This window comes from Dipodomys ordii, unplaced genomic scaffold, assembly GCF_000151885.1.
Source record: "Dipodomys ordii isolate 6190 unplaced genomic scaffold, Dord_2.0 Scaffold11, whole genome shotgun sequence".
Classification (NCBI taxonomy): domain Eukaryota; kingdom Metazoa; phylum Chordata; class Mammalia; order Rodentia; family Heteromyidae; genus Dipodomys; species Dipodomys ordii.
The window spans coordinates 14,757,533-14,774,874 of record NW_012267227.1 but is presented as its reverse complement, the minus strand read 5'-3'; the positions used below and the strand labels follow the sequence as shown (position 1 = coordinate 14,774,874).

At 52.8% G+C, this 17,342-nt stretch overlaps 1 protein-coding gene across 1 annotated transcript; it reads right to left on the bottom strand.

Annotated features, from left to right (window-relative positions):
* Positions 1-1,725: 1,725 nt before the first annotated feature.
* On the bottom strand, positions 1,726-12,281 carry Shf (Src homology 2 domain containing F). Its single transcript, XM_013010049.1, has 5 exons — positions 12,142-12,281; positions 9,554-9,760; positions 6,070-6,241; positions 5,770-5,889; positions 1,726-2,123 (listed from the first exon to the last, which is right to left on the bottom strand). The coding sequence occupies exons 1-5, from the start codon at positions 12,173-12,175 to the stop codon at positions 1,937-1,939; spliced, it is 720 nt and encodes a 239-aa protein (XP_012865503.1). The 5' UTR covers positions 12,176-12,281; the 3' UTR covers positions 1,726-1,936.
* Between the last annotated feature and the right edge of the window lie 5,061 nt (positions 12,282-17,342).

The window sequence follows — 17,342 nt, the reverse complement described above, 5'->3', positions numbered from 1 at the left end:
TCTCATAGTCTCTTTTGCAAATAAATCAGTTTTCTACCTCTGGGGTTTCTTTTTTTCCTGCTGCAGGACAGGATGAGACCTCAGCTTCCTCTCAGGAAACTACTCACCCAGCCGGCTTGCCAGGCATCTAAGTTTGGCAGTAGTCACTGAATCAAGGAATCTGCCTAAGGCCAAATGCCCCAGCTGGAGGCCCTTCCTCTCCCAGGGGAGCTCTTGCGGAGGCCTCTGATACCTGATCAGGAAGGGAAGAGGGACAGTAATGGGGGAGGGGGAGGTCAGGCTAGGCAGGGATGAGGGGATGGATGGTACGGGATGGATGGTACAGGACGGGCCGGAGCCCGCAGGGAGCTACAGCTGACCTGGCTTCTTCCAGGACCTCAGCTGCTCCCAGCTCTTCTCTGGGCGAGGCGAGCTGACCACTGGGTCATCTCCCCATAATGACATGATAGCAAAGTTATGTGCCTCGCACTTAACCTCTTTTAAGCCTATTGTCTCCTAAGCCAAAAGTGGCTGGATTCTCTCACCAATCACTCAAAAGACAGGCGACCCGCCAAGAGGGAATTTCTGAAACACGTTCCGAGCCATTTCTACGGTTGTCTCATCCACTGCCACAGAATGAGAAACTCCCAGAGTCCTGCACATGTTTGGATTGTGGCAGAGGGTCCTCAGATGGCCGGGTCAGGGCAGGGCCTTGTGCCTTCGGCTCTGCTCCGCAGTGGAGGCCCAGTGGGTATTCCTGGGGGCTGAGCCCACAGGCATGTCAGCAGGGGGGCCCCAGCTGTGGCCAGCTGTGGGTGGCCTAGCGCCCTGGGCGCATGGGGAGGGGGTGACCACGAGAGGGCGCGCGTGCGTCACGCACCCACATCCAGAGCTTTGTCACACCGCCCCCCCCTCCCCTGCAAGCAAGTCTCCAGGGTCCCCAGCCACCCACCCATCCATCCGTCAGCCAGGAGTGGTGGGGGTGGGGGCGGGTGGGCACGGCGGCTTAAAGGACCAAGGTGCCCGTGCCCGGCAGTCCACCCCTCCGCCTCCCCCCTCCGCCTGGCGCGCAGCCTCTTTGTCTCTGCTCCGCCCAGACAAATGGCTGTTGGCAAGACATTGGACACGCTCTTGGGGAGCCGTGTGCTCAGTGCTGCGGTGAGCAGGGGGCGCCACGTGGCTGCTGAGTGTCCCCCCCTCCCACTCCCCCATACACTGGGGATGGGGTGGGGAAGAGGGGAGGGGAGGGAGGGAGGGAGGAAGGCGGGCGCTATTTTGACATCTCATCAAAGAACTTGCCGCCCTCGTCTGCTCCGCAGCTGATGGATAAACAAGGATCTGCGCTGGCTTCCCGCCCCTCCACCCCCCCACTCCCACCTCCCCCACTCGGTTCAGGGGCGGCGCCGGAGGAGCAGACGCTCCACAGCCTGGCAGGATCAGATTTATTTACTGCCTCTGGCAGGGAGCCTGGGCGGCCCAGGGACTGCGGCAAAGATCCCTCGGCCACAGTGGGATCTCTGCTTCTCTCCGCCCAACGGGCAACCCCACCACCATCACCACCACCACCCCAATCTCTATCCCAGGGTGGGGGAGGTCTGCCTCCCCCACAATCCCTGGCAACAGGCTGGGCGAAGCCTACGGGTGATTTAAGAGGTGGGATGGAGTCGGAGGGGGCGGCTCACCCAGTAGGGAGAGGGGGGTGGTGGTGAACACTGGCCATCTCTTCCCTAGGGTGGATAAGGGGATTGCAGCTGCCAGTTGGCAAACTTCCGGGAGACCAGCAGGCTCTGGAGTCCGCTTCCTCTAGGGGCTTTCTCCTGTCTCTCCAGACACGCTCCTAACTCCAAGGCCCCAGTAGCCCTTGCCCTTGAGAATAAATTAAGGAGTCTCCAACATCTACTAGATCCCAGGTGACGGGGCTGGGTCCAGATCTGTCATGGTGCCCTGGCCTCCCATCTTACAGAGTCCGGATGGCCACGGGGTAGAGCAGGGACATGTGTTCGGCCCCCTTAATGGGCAGTTTGCGGCTGGCATAGTGGTGCACGATCTCGGGCACGCTGCTGAAGGGCGGGCTGTTCTGGCCCAGCACATACTTATGTTCCTTGGTCCGGGACAGCTTCATGTGCATGAAGCCCTGACTGCTCCTGGGAAAGAGGAAGAGACTCTGGTGAGTTTGGGGGGGTCGAGAGATCTCCCCAGCCTCCACCTTGCCCTCCAGTAACCTCCACACCTGACATGGTGGTTTCTGAAGCTAGCTGAGGGTGTGTGTGTGCGCACGTGCGCGGGTGTGAAGGAGGGGTGTGAATGGAGATGGAGGTCAGTCCAGAGGTATGAGTAGCAGCATGAGACACTGGCTTTGTGGTGCGGACGCTGGGTGTGCTGAGAGACGGTGTGTACACAGTGAGTGTGCAGGGTGTGCACAGGGTGTGTGCAGGTGGAAAGGGAACCCCAGCACCTCTGCCCATCCGCCTGTGCGGCCCGGATGCCTAGGAGGGGCTCCTGATGACTCACAAGCCACCGCAGATGCCCTGGGCCAGACGATGGGTGGACACATGCAACCACCACCTCGTCTCGGTTGGGGCTCTCTCATGGACTTGGGGAGAAAACAAGTTAATCTGGAAGCAACCTCAAATCTGGGAATGTTCAGCCGCCCCCTGGGACACCCCTTTACCCTTTTGCTATCTGGGCCTTGGGCCCAACCCTTCTGCTTAGGATGACATCACATCTTTCGAGGCGGTAGCTCCGTTTCCTTCCCCAGGGAGGCCTCACTTCACCACCTCTCCCACAACAACCCAAGGAAATGGGCATTAGAGGTCCATGGCACCCGGCGCCTGCCAGCTCCCCATCCCTTAGAGTGGTAAAGCCCCCAGCAAGAACATTTATCCAAACCTCAGGCTTAGTATGCCAGACCCCCTCCAAAACCCCATCTGAAGCCCTCAGGCAAGAGGGAAGGAAGTGTTTGGAGGGACTCTGAAGCTTGACTTTTCTGCTGTTGGCCCCAGCTCACCTGGGACAGGGGCTGGGTGTAGAGACGGGTACAAAATAGGACCCACAAGGGGGCCTTTTTTGAGCACAACCCCTTCCTTCTGAGAGGTGAGGCTGATGGGGCTGGCAAACCTCTTGCCCCTGCCTCCCCTGTTTGGATGCACCTCACTAGGCAACAAGTGAATGGGGGGAGACTGGAGGGAAGAAAGGGACAGAGGAAATTCACAAGCCTCTAAGTCCTACTCCTGCCCCCTCCCAATCAGAAGCCTTGTTGGGAGCCTAGTAGCCCCCGGGGTGAGAAGGCTGGGTGTGTAGCAGGGTGTGGGACCACCTGTGCCTCTGAGATAGTGCCTGGGGCTGACAGAGACCGTGCAGGCCCAGGGGAAGATTGCCAAAGGGCCCTGGGGTGGGTAGGCCGTGGAGAGGCAATGGAACTGCTACCCTCCCTCACCTGCCCCATGCCAAGGCCCAGGATGAAAGCTGTGGGAAGTAGTGTGGGCCTCACCGTTTCCCAGTGTGAAACTGACCCCTTCCCCACAGTCTACTTGGGAAAACTGTCTCTTCCCAAACTGCACCTTAAGACTTTCTTGTCAATGGACAGAGTTAAGCCAAGAAGGGCAACAGGGGTCTGGGCACACAGCGGTACTGAGCTCCTGAGGAGAGGATGGCGGTGCACTTCAAACCCCCACCTCCCTACGGGTCCCAAGAGTCCATTATTAAAGGTCTCTGCCAAGTCCTCAGGGAGCTGGGTGGGACCAGCTGGACCACAGGGCTGGGACTGGCAAGGCTCTTTGAGGAAGCTGTTTAATTACCAGTGAAAGCCCTTCCATTAGGGAGAGAAGAGAAACCATAATTGTATTTCAGAGAAGCCATTTATATGCAAACGAGGCCCCTGCAGTTTGATGCTGCTGGCCAGGCCAGATCAGTCGATCTAAGGCAAGGCCTGCTCAGTTCCACTCCAGGGAGCCAGACCGCTGGCATCTCCCCTGGCATTGGCAACTCTGGATCACAGGCATTGCCCCCGCTAAGGGGTGGAGCCCTGCAACTGAACAGTGTGGCTCTTGTAGTCAGATTGAGCCTAAACCCTGGATCTGAGGGCTTAATATGTGAATGTATTGTCTCTCTTGTCTGTGTCTCTCCCTCCAACCTTCCCCTGTCCTCCCTATCTGTATTCTATCATATTCTCTCTCTCTGCCTCTTACTATCTGTATGCTGTGTTTTCAGATAGGGTCTGGCTACATTGCCCAGGCTAGCCTTGAACTCCTGGGCTTAAGGGATCCTCCAACCTCAGTCTCTAAAATAACTAAGACTATAGGCAGATGCTACCCTGTTTGGCTTGGGTCCTTTATTAGTTGGTGATCTTGAGCAAGTCAAAACTTAATCCCTGAATCTCTTTTAGGTGTGAAAGAAAGAGATCTGACAGGGTGGTAGTTGATTAGGAGGTGGGATATATGATTCTTGGTATGTTCCGTGAATTTAAACGATAATGTTTAAAGCAATTCACCACTAAAGTTATGTACGTCAAATTGCTGACAAACTAATTTTTCCAAAATGCTCCCATGCTTTTTTAATAATTCAATTTGCTAGGCAAGGAGAGCAGGAGGAAGAAATCTAAGAGATAACTACCAACCCATTTTGTGGAGAAACCAAGGCTCCAAAAGTTAAGTGGTTTGCCTAGGGTCACCCAGCTAGTTTTTATCAAACCCAAGGGTGTCTAACTATAGTTTGGTGCCTTGTCTGTTTTCTTTTAGGAAAGCTGAATAATCATCTCCCCAATAATGTGGTCTAACAGTTCCATATTTCCATAGATTGGATTTTTTTTTTTTTGGTCGGCCATGGGGCTTGAACTCTGGGTTCTGAAGAGTGCTGTCCCTGCCCTCTTCAGCTCAAGGCGAGTGCTCTACTATTGCTTGAGCCACAGTGCCACTTCCGGTTTTTGAGTGGTTTATTGGAGATAAGAGTCTCACAGACTTTCTTGCCCGGGCTGGCTTTGAACCTCGTCCTCAGATTTTTTTTGGGGGGGTGGAGGGGATTGGTAGTGGTTATCTAATGCTCCCAATGAATGTGGTAGGAAGTGATTAGAGCTCCAGAGGTAAATGGATACCTCACTCCAGCCTGTCTTGTGTGGGGTGTAGCTCTACCAGGCAGAATTCCTGGTTGCTAAGAGGGCTGGTCATTCTGCTAGGAATGGATAGGAGGCATAGGGTTGTGCATATCTGCTCCTGAGGAGCAGAGAGACTGAGAGCCAGGGACAGCGCTGGCCATCACAGCCTTTAAAGCTCAGACCTCTTCCCTGCACACACACATGTGCATGCACGCATCCACGCGCATGCCGAGACCCTCAAAGGGGAATGGCTTTGTGTCCACGGTCCTGCCCTCCTCCCAGCGCCCAGCACCCCATTTCATCCCTGTAGTTTCCCTCAGGCAAAGCTCTTTTCTCCTTGTCAACTTCTAGAACCTCTTGGGCTTCCATGAACAATGATGATGGAGACAATTTGTTAAGCGCTCAGCCTGGTGTGAAGCACTTGATTGGGTGTTACTTCATTCTTGCCTGTCAAATGGAGACTCTTACTCCAAGTTATAAGGAAGGAGGAGGCCTAGACACAGTAAGGGGGAGCCCCAGGCCATTCAGCCAATGACAGAAGCCTTCTGGGGGGGGAAGGAGGCTGAGTCTCAGGATCCCCCCCCGATGTCTTTTGTGCAGTCACAAGTCATTCACAAGGGATGGCATGCTCCCGCAGGAACACTGGCATCCCCTCCCGCCCTGCCAGCTGTGCAACTCCAGCCATGGCTGGCCCCACTCACTTGAGGGACAGAGAGAAGTCGTTCTTGCTGGTCTCACTGTTTCGCACCAGGTAGCTGGCCTCTTTGCACAGCCGGAGCAGATTCTCGGCGTCTGTTCGGCTGATGGCCCCGTGGTACCAGCTGAGGATGGGAGAGAGGGAAGAGGGGGGGGGTGGGCATCTCTGCTGAGTCCCTCTCCAGCCAGGTCCCCTCCCCCACCCCCATTCTGGGCATATCCCCCCCACAGGGAAGCCAGTGCCAGAAAGGGGACCAAAAAAAAAAAGGGAGAGGGGGTGTCCCCGCCTGGACACAGACACTCACACCTGGTTTTCCAGTGGCAGCGCTGGGTCTGTCCACTCGCCCAGGGGACTGCTGGGCTCCGTGCCTAGGGGCTTGGCTGACTTGGGGTTCCCTGCAGAAAGTCGGGGAGGTAGTCTCCCCTTCTCCTCCCGGCCAGGTGACAGGCAGCTCTTCTCGGATCCTTCAAACTGGGCTGTAGGGGAAGAGAGGGGTCGTGGATTCTGAGGACTCTGCAGTTGGTGTCCTGTCGGAATAGCCGGCGCCCTATTTCCTCCAGCTCCCAAAGGAGGTGCAGTGCATGTTCTGCGAGGGCAGTGCAAGCTAAGCTCACGACCTGACTGTGGGGACAGTGGGGACACGCAACCCTGGGCCCATCCCCTGCTGGGGTGGGGGCAGGGCTCAGCTTCCAGGGCCCTGCGGCCTCCCGTCGCTGTGAGAGGGGAGGGAGGAAGGAGAGAAAACACCAGAAACCACTTAAGCGGCTCCCTCAGGAGCAGCTGCTGGCCATCCCTTCTCCCATCCCCCCCAGGGTGGCTTCAGGGCTGATAATATTGTTTCTTTCTCCTCCTCAGAGTTCATTACCGTTCTCCAAATCAGCCTGCCAAGCCATTCTGTAGAAATGACTTATTGATCTGAGAACAATTATCCGATTCCCCTTGGTGCCATCCTGACAGGCTAATCCTGCCGAAAGCCGCCAGACAGCCAGTCATCCTGCGCCCAAGGTCGCTGCCCACAGGCTCCCCTCCCCCACCCACCGCGGGGAGTGACTTCCCACAGGCGCCCATGCACAGGTGACAGACCCTCTCATGCACACGTGTACAGACATGCTCACACACACGGATGCCCCCCCCCCTACAACTGAGTGCCCATTCTGGGTAAAGCTGAGCGGAGATGGAAGAATTTGGTCTCTCTCTCTCTTTCTTTCAATCACCAGATAACCAGGATCAGACCTTCTTCAGTGCCAGCACCCTTCACCACCCCCCCTCTGGAGTATACCCTGCACTGTTAGACAAAGATCTACCTAAAGCCAGGCACCGGTGGCTCACGCCTGTAATACCAGCTACTCAGGAGGCTGGGATCTGATGATTGTGGTTCAAAGCCAGCCCGGGCAGGAAAGTCTGTGAGATTCTTATCTCCAATTAGCCACCAGAAAACCTGGAAGTGGTGCTGTGGCTCAAGTGGAAGAATGCTCGCCCTGAGCTGAAGAGCTGAGGGACAGCGCCCAGGCCCGGAGTTCAAGCCCCCCAACTGACAAAAGAGGTGAATTTGAAATAGTGGACTTTTGTGGCCTGGTGAGGACGTAAGGCCTCCCTTCACAGTTACCTCCCCCATCGCTCCATAGACAGTCTGCCTCATCCTCCTCCTACCATGACAAGAGGGATCGATTCTTCCTGGGTTCTCCAACCCTTCTCCACCTCTCAGCATCCCCAACCCAAGCCCCAAGGGGCCTCACGAGGACATGTCATGCTGGTCAGAACCACCCCCACGAGACCCACCGCTGCTGTCCTCCAGGCTGGGCTCAGGGAGGGGTGAGGCTGGACCGGAGACGTCCCTGTCCCCGTCTGGCAGGGAAGGGCTGCTGTCCAGCTGTCCCACAGGCGGAGGCCAAGGTAGGTCTTTGATGACCTTTATGTCAACTGGAGCCAGTAGCAAAGGGAGAAGAGAAAGACAAGTGACAGAGGTAGACAGACAGAGGCAGAAGTTGAGACACTAAAACCCAGAGCCAGGACACAGAACAGCCTAGAAAAGAGGAGGAGCTGAGCCAAGCACCGGTGGCTCACACCTGTCATCTTAGCTCCTCAGGAGGCTGAGATCTGAGGATCACAGTTCAAAGTCAGCCGGGGCAAGAAAGTCTGTGAGACTCTTCTCTCCAATGAACCACCAGAAAACCAGAAGTGGCGCTGTGGCTCAAGTGGTAGAGCGCTCTCCTTGAGCTGAAGAGCTGAGGGACAGTGCCCAGGCCCAGAGTTCAAGCCCCACGATCAACAAAAAAAAAAAGAGGAGGTGCTGAAGCAGAGGGGAGGACAGCTTCTGGGGAGCAACAGAACTTTGAGAGGATTGAGTGCAGTCAACAACTTTGACCAAGCACAGCACGGTGGCTTGGTCAAAACCTGGGGTGGGGGGAAGGCGGGGACCAGCAGGGCCCCGAGTTTTGCTCTGCCAGCCCGTGGATCGCCCCCTTCCTTAACCCTCTAGGGTCCAAAGAGATCAGGACAGCTAGCCAAATGGGAGTAGGAGTTACTCCCATTTCCCACAAGGACACTCAGGTCTGTCCACAGACTCTTAGCACCTCCCCTCCCACCCTGCTCCAACCTTGTCTCTCTCTGTCTCTCTCTCTCTCCCTTTCTCTTCTCCTCCTCCCCAAGCTGGGAAGTCATGGGCAGTCATGGAGGCTCAGGTTGTCAGGAACACTCAAGTTGGAGGCAGATGGGTTGTTCTGCAATTGAATCTTGCCCCTGGATCCTGAGAAGAGTGAGGCTACCACAGCGGCTGTGGGCCTGCTAACGAGGTTTGCTAATGATGAGCATAGATTTTCCCATTAAGCAACCCAAACAGTATTGATTCTCCAAGGAGACTTCGGGAGATAAATGGCCCATCCTCAATGGTACTCGGTTTTTTACTGGAAGCCAATCAGAAACCTGAGGTTCCCCTCTGTCTGGCTGCCCAGGGTGGGGCAGCTGCTGGAGGAGTGTCTCTCCCACCCACCAAGTCCAAGGCGGCACTTAATTCCTCCGGATTCAGGACTTCAATCTTGAATGATGCTCTCTCCCAACTAGTGGCTCTTATTTTCCCCGTGTCAGAGTGCACTTATGTACTTTTCCATGGAGGATAGGCCTGGCAGAGACAGTATGGTTAGGACAGGAGAAACCTGATCTTTATTCAGCAATCGGGATTCCATTCTGAGATGCCATGGGCCAGATACCCATAGTCTGCCACTGGGAGACACAGCTCTAGAATCCAGGTGACACACACAGCTATTCCATCGTTTGAAGTGTTGAATCCTATCTTTTTTTTTTTTTTTTTCTGGGTCCGGTCTCTGGGCCTGGGCGCTGTCCCTCAGCTCTTCAGCTCAAGGCTAGCAGCGCTCTACCACTGGAGCCACAGCGCCACTTCTGGCTTTTTTCTTTTTGCTTATGTGGTGCTGAGGAATCGAACCCAGGGCCTCAGGCATGCAAGGCAAGCGCTCTACCACTGAGCCAACTTCCCAGCCCGAATCCTATCATTTGTTAAACGTGCTTCACACAGGCCACAGGTTTCATCATTTCATATTGGAATTGCTCTATTTTTTTTTAAGTGTACCCAGTTTCCCCAAAGTGGAAGTAGCCCAAACGTCTTGGTTTCTGAGAGGTGACAATGCCAGGGAAATGCCCTGCCCATTCTCCCATGCCTGCTACTCCCTGGCATGCTCTGTCTGTCTCCTAAGTCCCCGATTCTCTGTGCTTTGGAACTCGCTGTCCTGCTGCGTAGTCCCCGGGATCCACTCCTATGCTTCACCCAATCTCACCTGCAAAGGCTTTGGAAATCCGCTCCTTCTTCCACTCCCAGGGTTGGTCATATTCTTCGGGGGGCCGCTCATCATCCTCAGGCAGGCGGGATTCCCGAGGCCAGGGGGACCCCTCGGCCTCTGGGGTGGCTCCCTCTTCCTCTGGCTCATAGGGTGTATCGTACAAGGGCAAGGGCTGAGCTGTCATCTCCTTACAGCCCCGGATCTCTACCAGGGCACAAGAGGGAGAGGTATGAGCTAAGCCTAGCTACCCGGCCATGCCCCCCTCCCCCCACCTTTGGCAGCTATCTTTTGCCACGAGCCAGGCTTCCTTCCAAGGAGATGCTCCGGCTCTGGGGGAGTTCTACAGCCACACATCCTGAATCCCTTGTCCTGGAAACACTTCCAGGACTCTTAACAGCACGGAGAAAAGGGAATTAGGGGCAGACAAGTGACAAAGAGAAAAAGAATCCCGTGATGACTAGTAAAATCAAGGAAGCTGAGGTTGACATGTTAGGGAAACTGAGGCACATCCTCCCCCGTAATACATCTCCTTGTCCTTCTCTATCTACCTCTACCTACCTACCTACCTACCTGTCATTTACCTTTCACTTACGTTCATTCCCATGATATCGCGATATCATTTCACAAGTAGGAAATCTTTGTTGCTCAGACACTGCTGGCCACCCACTTCTTGAAACTTCCTTTTGACAAGTAGTTTCACGAACTGTCTTCTCTCTCATCACTCCCATTCGGTCTTTCCCCCTGGATCTTGGCCTCTGTTTCCTAATCATCCGCTGCATCTCCATCTCTAGTCTCATTCCCGTGGCCATAAACAAAGATGTCAACGCGCTGTTTCAAACTCACCACCTTCTATAGTTAGTGATTTGCTTTTGGGGATCACTGTCCTCAAAAGTGAATCTGGTAAAAAAGCGATGGATCTATTCTCCAGAAAAATGTGTGCTCAAAATTTTCCACATTTGGGTGGGTGCCGGTGGCTTCACCTGTAATCCTAGCTACTCAGGAGGCTGAGATCCAAGGAACACAGTTCAAAGTCAGGCTGGGCAGGAAAGTCTGTGAGACTCTGATCTCCAATAAACCATCAGAAAACCAGAAGTGGCTCTGTGGCTCAAGTGGTAGAGTGCACGCCTTGAGCTGAAGAGCTCAGGGACAACACCTGAGCTGTCCCATGACCAACAAAAAAATAAATAAAATCCACATTTAATTGCTGGGCACTGGTGGTACAACACCCCTCTGACCTCAGTGGTGACCACTTTCTCACTTAGTTCCATTTCTGAGCATTACATTGTTCTCCTTGGACCTGGTCCTAACTTCATTCTTCGCTCTCATGTCTTCCCATCTGGATCACTGTCAGAGCAAACCTCTAGAGCACAGACTCACATTTCCAGGACTCCAACAGAATAACAGTCCTCAGGGCTCTCCACCATAGGGGAATTGCAACTTACTGGCTGGCCTAGCAAATGCTCATCCTCCTCCTCAGCTCTGCCTCCTTGCAGAGACAGAACAATTCTAGTTCTTTCTTTTCTATGCAGTGAATGGCCTGCCCCCACGCAAGAGCCCCATCGCTTCCCTGAATTGCCAAAGCCTTAAGAGGGCAAGTTCAATTCTGTCACCCACTGTAGTCACAGAACTAAGAAATATTCTCCGTCAGTAACAGAGTTGGCATTTTAATCTCCATTTGTTTGTTTCCTTAATCTTACATCTCAGTTATTTCCAAGTTCAGAAGAGGAAGAAAGAGGTCTTTAATTATTGGCCTTGTAAGAACCCCCAACAATTTCCACAAAAAGCCTGCTCACTCAACTTTCTGATGTGTGGTTCTTCTAGTCCATTCTGCACACCAAGACGTCAGTAATCCTCTTAAAATGTCACATTAATTCTGAGTCTTTCTTGCTTAGGAATTTATAATGAGTCCATTTCCCCTTTTGGAGCAAATCCAAATCCTTCGCTGCAGTTTTCAGAGTGCTTCCCTGTGCCCTCTTGGTCTTGCTCATCTCAGCTCTCAAGTATGACCATCCCTTCCCTACCATCCCTCCTTTCAGCTTGTTTGGGGCTTTGGTTTCCACATATCTGCTCTTGTCCTCTCTGATCACCCTCCTCCACACCCACGTGAACTCTTTCCCTGGATCTTCCTTTGGCTTCGGATCCCCAAGGATCTCCTTAATTCTGAACGATTTCATGGCTCCTATGGTTATCTATGTTTTCAGTCCTATTCCTAGTTGTCCAAACCTGTTTCACTTTAGCGCAAGGTCATCTGAACCTTATCACTCTTCCCCAGAGCTAGCTAGCGCTCCTCTTTTGGGGATCCTTGCTTTCTAGCCCATGCTTCAACCTTGCCATTCCTAACTATCTCAAATGCTTCTACCTGACTTTAAATTGCATGACCTCCTCTAAGGCCTCAAGTTTCAATGAGTCTCTGCTCTGGTCTCTGAAACGACTCTATCTTAAATGCAGGGGCCATCTTGCCAGGGATCTGGCAAAGGCTTTCTCTGTATTTCTCCAGGAAAGTAGTCCTGAAGATGTATGAGTCCCGGAGTCTGTTCTGCAGAGCCTACGCCTCAGGGAGCAGCTCCTCCGCCCCTGTCACTCACCAGCCATCATCTTTTGGGCCTTATAGGGTTCCATGTAGCCATCATTTTCAGGCACCTTCTCTGGGGCCCCTGGAGCACCTGAGGCGGCTTCACCAGTCTCCTGAGCATCAAAAGGGTCCGCATAGTCTTCTAGGATTGCCAACTGTGGGAGGAGGGCAAAGGCAACAGGCTTCAGACAGCTCGGATCTTCCCTAACTGACCACAGGAACGAGAGTCCTGGGAAAGCTGTGTTGGACTGGGAGCCCAGCTAACTCCCCTAGGATGGGCTCTGGGGCTTGGACGGGGACCAGGCTATTATTATGGCTCTTCTTTCGCAGAGTCCCCTACTTCTAGTCAACTGCCAAAATGGTACATCTCTCTTCTCTGCAAATGTTGTGTCTCGGGGCCATATGCCAGGCTAAATAGCCAGGAAGAAGCTACTTACTGTAGGGTCTTACTGTCCAAGAAGAACACGTGTCTACACCAGGTGGTGGTTCAAAGGCAGGAATTAATTCGGAGGAATGGTTACTAAGGTGTTAGGAGAGTTCAAGTAGCAAGCCGAGAATGGTGAGAGAACTTAAGAGATTAGTGTGCTCCACAATACTGCTGCTCCTCTTGGCAGAAAGGAATGGTGAGCACCCACTTGGTCTGTTTGACCTGCACAAGGGTCCTTGTCACATGGGCATCATTATCCCCATTTACAGAAACAGGAGGCCCCAAGACCGCTTTGCTTAAGTGAGGGACTCAGGATTGGAAGCTATGCAATTTGTGCAAAGAACCGTCAGATCTGCCACCAGTGGGTGTCTGGGCTGACCAGGAAGAAATATGCGTTCGGGTAGCTTTGAGGCCCTGTTGAAATCCCCATGGCTTCCAGGGGACAGGGACAGGAAAGGCCTTAGTCCTCTATGTCCCAAGCTGTCTGTCTCTCCCACACAGTGGCTCACAGCCACCCCTCTGTCCTTGCTTCCAGTCAAGGCAGAGCTAACCACAAGTTCCACGTCCTGCAAGGCGCCCAAGGTGCTTGAGGCTGGGGGTGGGTGGGTGGGGGTGGGGCAGCCACTGGAGACAATAGAGCCTTTCTCCAAGCTGGGCACTGGTTTTTCCTGGGGAGACGGAGCCCAGCCCATCTAGAGCCACCAGCACCCTAGAGCTCTAGGCCACTAGGAGTGGCCCCTGGGACGGTGGTGGTGTGAGGAAAACCTGCCTTTCTCCCTACTCAATGCTAGGCATTTGTTCTAAAGTAGATTAGGCCTTGGAGAGCTGTTGGGGGGAACCACTCTGAGTGAGAGCATTTGGGAATGGGGACCCACCCCCTTCCCCTTAGTAAGGACACCAGGCAGGGTGGTTCCTGTCTGTCATCCCAGAGCTCAGGAGGCTGAGGCAGGAGGATTGAGAGTTTTGAGGCCAACCTGGGCTACAAAGGAAGACACGGACAGAGGAACAGAAGGAACTAATCCTAATTCAAGGGTCCCTTCAGCGTATTCCTTGAACCTCTGTTGGCCTCCAGCAACCTCTGAAGCACATTCTAGTGGCCTCTACCAGCCTTTCCTTCAGGTTTTCAGCTCCTTCACCTCCCTCTTCACGTCTCTGCCTGAGACCACCATCTCGTACCACCCCATCTGTAGCACCATCTACTAGTCTGGGGTTCACTGGCATACAGGAGGCACTAGAAAAATGTCTCTACTCCATCACCACCCCTTTTCTCTTCGCCCTTGGTGTTCTTCTTTTCTCCAGGAGCAGAGAAAAGAAATGTACTCACTTACATATACACTGCTTCTACACAGACCAATGGCATCCACACGCTTACTCCTAAGCCCAGGGGGCTCCAGAGCCTGTCCGCTGTTGGGGATTCTGCCTGTCCACGCCCGTCACTCGTGGAAGCTTCTCAATAGCGTCTGACTCCCCTGACACTTTAAACCTCACACCAGCTTTCCAGGGCTTTGAGAAAAAGCACAAAGCGACTTTAAGTTCTACCTTTCCTCTTTGTTTCTCTCTGCCCATCCTAGCTCAGTGTTCTCGGGAAAACTCTGGACTCTTTCTTAACCATTTTCTCTTTGCCGTGTCACTTTCCTGTTCCTCCACAACTGGCCAATCCTCACTCATTCTTCTCTTTCTTCAGAAAGTCCTTCTGGAACCCCTCTAAACACTTCCTTCCACCCTTCAGGCCCATACAGGGCCTCTGGGCTGGCCTGTGATCACCTTGTGTGGTAAATGCTTGTTTTACTCAGGATCTCCTTCAGACTGAGCTTCCTGGGGGCTGGACACAGAGCCTGAACGCTGTCAGTCATTATGTTAAATCTGTTCATAGAAGACAGGAAAATGGACAAAGGAAGCATTTGTCTTAGTTTATTCAGGGGAAGAAGAATGCTTCTGGGTGGGGTGCAGTCATAAAGGGGGACTTAAGTCTCCCCAAGTGAGTCTGTGTTCCCAGAAGCTGCTCACGGGGATGAAGAGACACTCCTGGTCCAAGCCCCCTGATGCCCCTTCCCTGTCTCCAATCCACACAGGCCCTTCGTCTTTCCTCGCCCGGTCTGATCAGAGCCATGCGTAGTATAATGTTTCTCTCTGGAGTTTTGGGTCTGTGCCTAGAGCCACAGCCCATCCCAGGCTGGCATGGGCTTTCCTAGCGCCATTCGCCAGTTGCCCATGGGGCAACCAGGTGGCAGCTCTTGTGGGTAGCTCAATGGCTCCTCTGTTCCACTCCTTGCTCCACGCCCTGCTCCAGGAAGCCCTGGTCCTGGGCTGGGGCGCCCATAGGATCTATGACAGGAACAGCAGTAAAGACACCAGGTTTGGCAACACAGGTGGCTACCCTGGGCATGGAGAATACCAGACAGAACCCAGGCCTCCATGCTCAGTGCTTCTAGATCTCCACTGCTGCTCAATGGGGGTGAGCAAGCGGTCCCTGTGAGTCTCTTACACCACATGTTGTTTTGTCTGTGGTCCTTTGATCCCCCTTTGATGTGTCCTGTACCCCTTCACTGGGCCTGGCACATAGTAGCCGCACAGTGCACATCTGTCAGATGCCCAAAAGGCCCCCTTTCTTTTCCCCGGGCTCCATCTGTGGGGTGACACCAGCATTCGGATCCCTGGTCAGTGTGACTTCTGAGTGATGAGCAGCGGTGACAGGATCAGACTCACGAGGAGAATCTACATTTGAACTAGGATCAAAACCTCTGGCTCAAAAGGCAAAAAGAGAAGAACTGCTAGCCAAGGGACTTCAGAAAAGGCTTCTAACACAGGGCTGGTATTTTGGCATGTCCACTGGTCATCCAGAATCAACTGAAAAGCTGGCATATTTCTGAACAGGTAGGTAAAGTAGCTGCTATCCAGAAGGTCCTGTGAGTTCCCTTCCTCCGGCCATCTAGAAGGCTGACTCTAGGCTCCTCGATTCTCATTTGTCAGCTAGGCACTGCCCTTCCCAGAGCAGCTGTCAGCCTTTAAATCTCCTTCCTGCCCACACCTGGTCTCCAAGGTAGCTAGCTCTGGTTTGGCCATCTGGCTTTGGTTTGGCCCTACCCCATGGACTGCAGGGGGTATGAACCCAAGGCAGAGATAGGAGGATGGACATTGCAGGATTTTGGCTCTGCAAGGTCCCCAAACTCTCTACCGTTGTGTGTGTGTGTGCACACGCTCACGCATGCATGCAGGTAATTTTGAATCAGTGTCTCCCAATTTAGCCAAGCTGGCATCAGATTCACGATCTTCCTGCCTCAGTCTCCCTAGTGCTAGAATTACAGGCTTGTGCCACCCCATCAGCTCTTGCGCTTCTTCAGTTTACATTTGAGGTCCAGAAGCCTCTGGCTGGTTAAACTGTCATTGTAGGTAAGGGCAGAAAAGAGGGAAATGAAATTGTAACAGTGCTTATTCGAAAGGCTGGCCCGGAGTGAGTGTTCAACATTTAATATCATCATCTTTTCTATTCAGGTAATGAAGGCATCAAGAGTTCTGACTGGTGACCAGGACACTGCCTGTCGGCAGCCTGGAGAGGAGAGGGAGCCAGGTCTCCTGACTCTCAGTGTCTTGGCACTGTTTTCTATAAACATGGCAAATGCAGCATCTCCTCTACTTGCACACTTAGAATTTATTTTAGGGTCTAGGGGTATAGTTTAGTGATAGAGCACTTGTCTAGCATGTCAAGACCTCAGGTTCAATTAAATCTCTGCACAGGAAAAAAAAATTAGCCTGGGGAATTCAAGTAGCCAATAAACCTAAACACATTTCTTTTAAAAAATTAAACCATTTTGTTTCCTTTAAAGCATGTAACCACAGAAGCCCTATGTTACTGAAAACCTATCAACCAACTAATTTGGAAAAAGGTAACACTACTTAACTTTCCTGAAAGCCAAGTTCTGGGTACCTATTGTTTCTACATCCTGGGCTGCCTATTTTAATCTGCCTGGGAAACTCTTTCAACATAAAACAAATTGATTGTTTTGCCTTTTCTAATTACAAGAGCAATGCCAGGCTTACGAAACACTCAACATATCAGACATGCCGCTGCTGCCACTAACCTTTGTAAGACCCTTTGGTGTATCCGTGGCCACCTCAAGAATGCATGGCCAGCAAGGTCACATCATTCAGGAAATTGTGAATTCAGCACAAAACAAGACCCCGATTTTCTTCTCTAAAAGCCTCCTTGGTGCTAGGTGCTAAGAGACTGCCCACGGATGCTCAGCCCAGAGCCAGGCTGCAGGGATGTGAACCATGCAAAGATGTATTAACATTCCTGTGTCTCATTTCATCCATAGGTAATTCAGGTATAGAATCTTCCTTACAGGGCTGTTACAAGTGTCATCTGGTCTAATACACATCCTGCTGCTTCAAAATGATACCAGCTATGAGGCAGGTACTTAGAAAATGCCAGCATGGGTCTGGGAATGTGGCTTAGTGGTAGAGTGCTTGCCTATCATGCATGAAGCCTTGGGTTCAATCCCTTAGTACCACAGGGGGGAAAAAAAGCCGGAAGTGGTGCTGTGGCTCAAGTAGTAGAGCTCTAGCCTTGAGCATAAAGAGGCTCAAGGACAGTGCCCAGGCCCCCCAGAGTTCAAGCCCCAGTATTAGCAAAAAGAAAAGAAAATGTCAGGCACTATATTATTAAGGATGAAAAGATCAAATATTGGAGGAGGGCTGGGAAGGTGGCTCAGTGGTAGAGCGCTTGCCTTGCATGCATGAGGCCCTGGGTTCGATTCCTCAGCACCACATAAGCAAAAAGATAAAAG

What these genes read in the sequence shown, in the direction of transcription:
- Shf (XM_013010049.1), bottom strand. Translation starts at nt 12,175, where the DNA reads ATGGAACCCTATAAGGCCCAAAAGATGATGGCTG. An exon ending in GATTTCCAAAGCCTTTGCAG is followed by an intron (nt 6,242 to 9,553) that starts GTGAGATTGGGT and finishes CTTCCCCTACAG; the next exon opens with CCCAGTTTGAAGGATCCGAG. An exon ending in CTGCCACTGGAAAACCAGGT is followed by an intron (nt 5,890 to 6,069) that starts GTGAGTGTCTGT and finishes TCCCATCCTCAG; the next exon opens with CTGGTACCACGGGGCCATCA.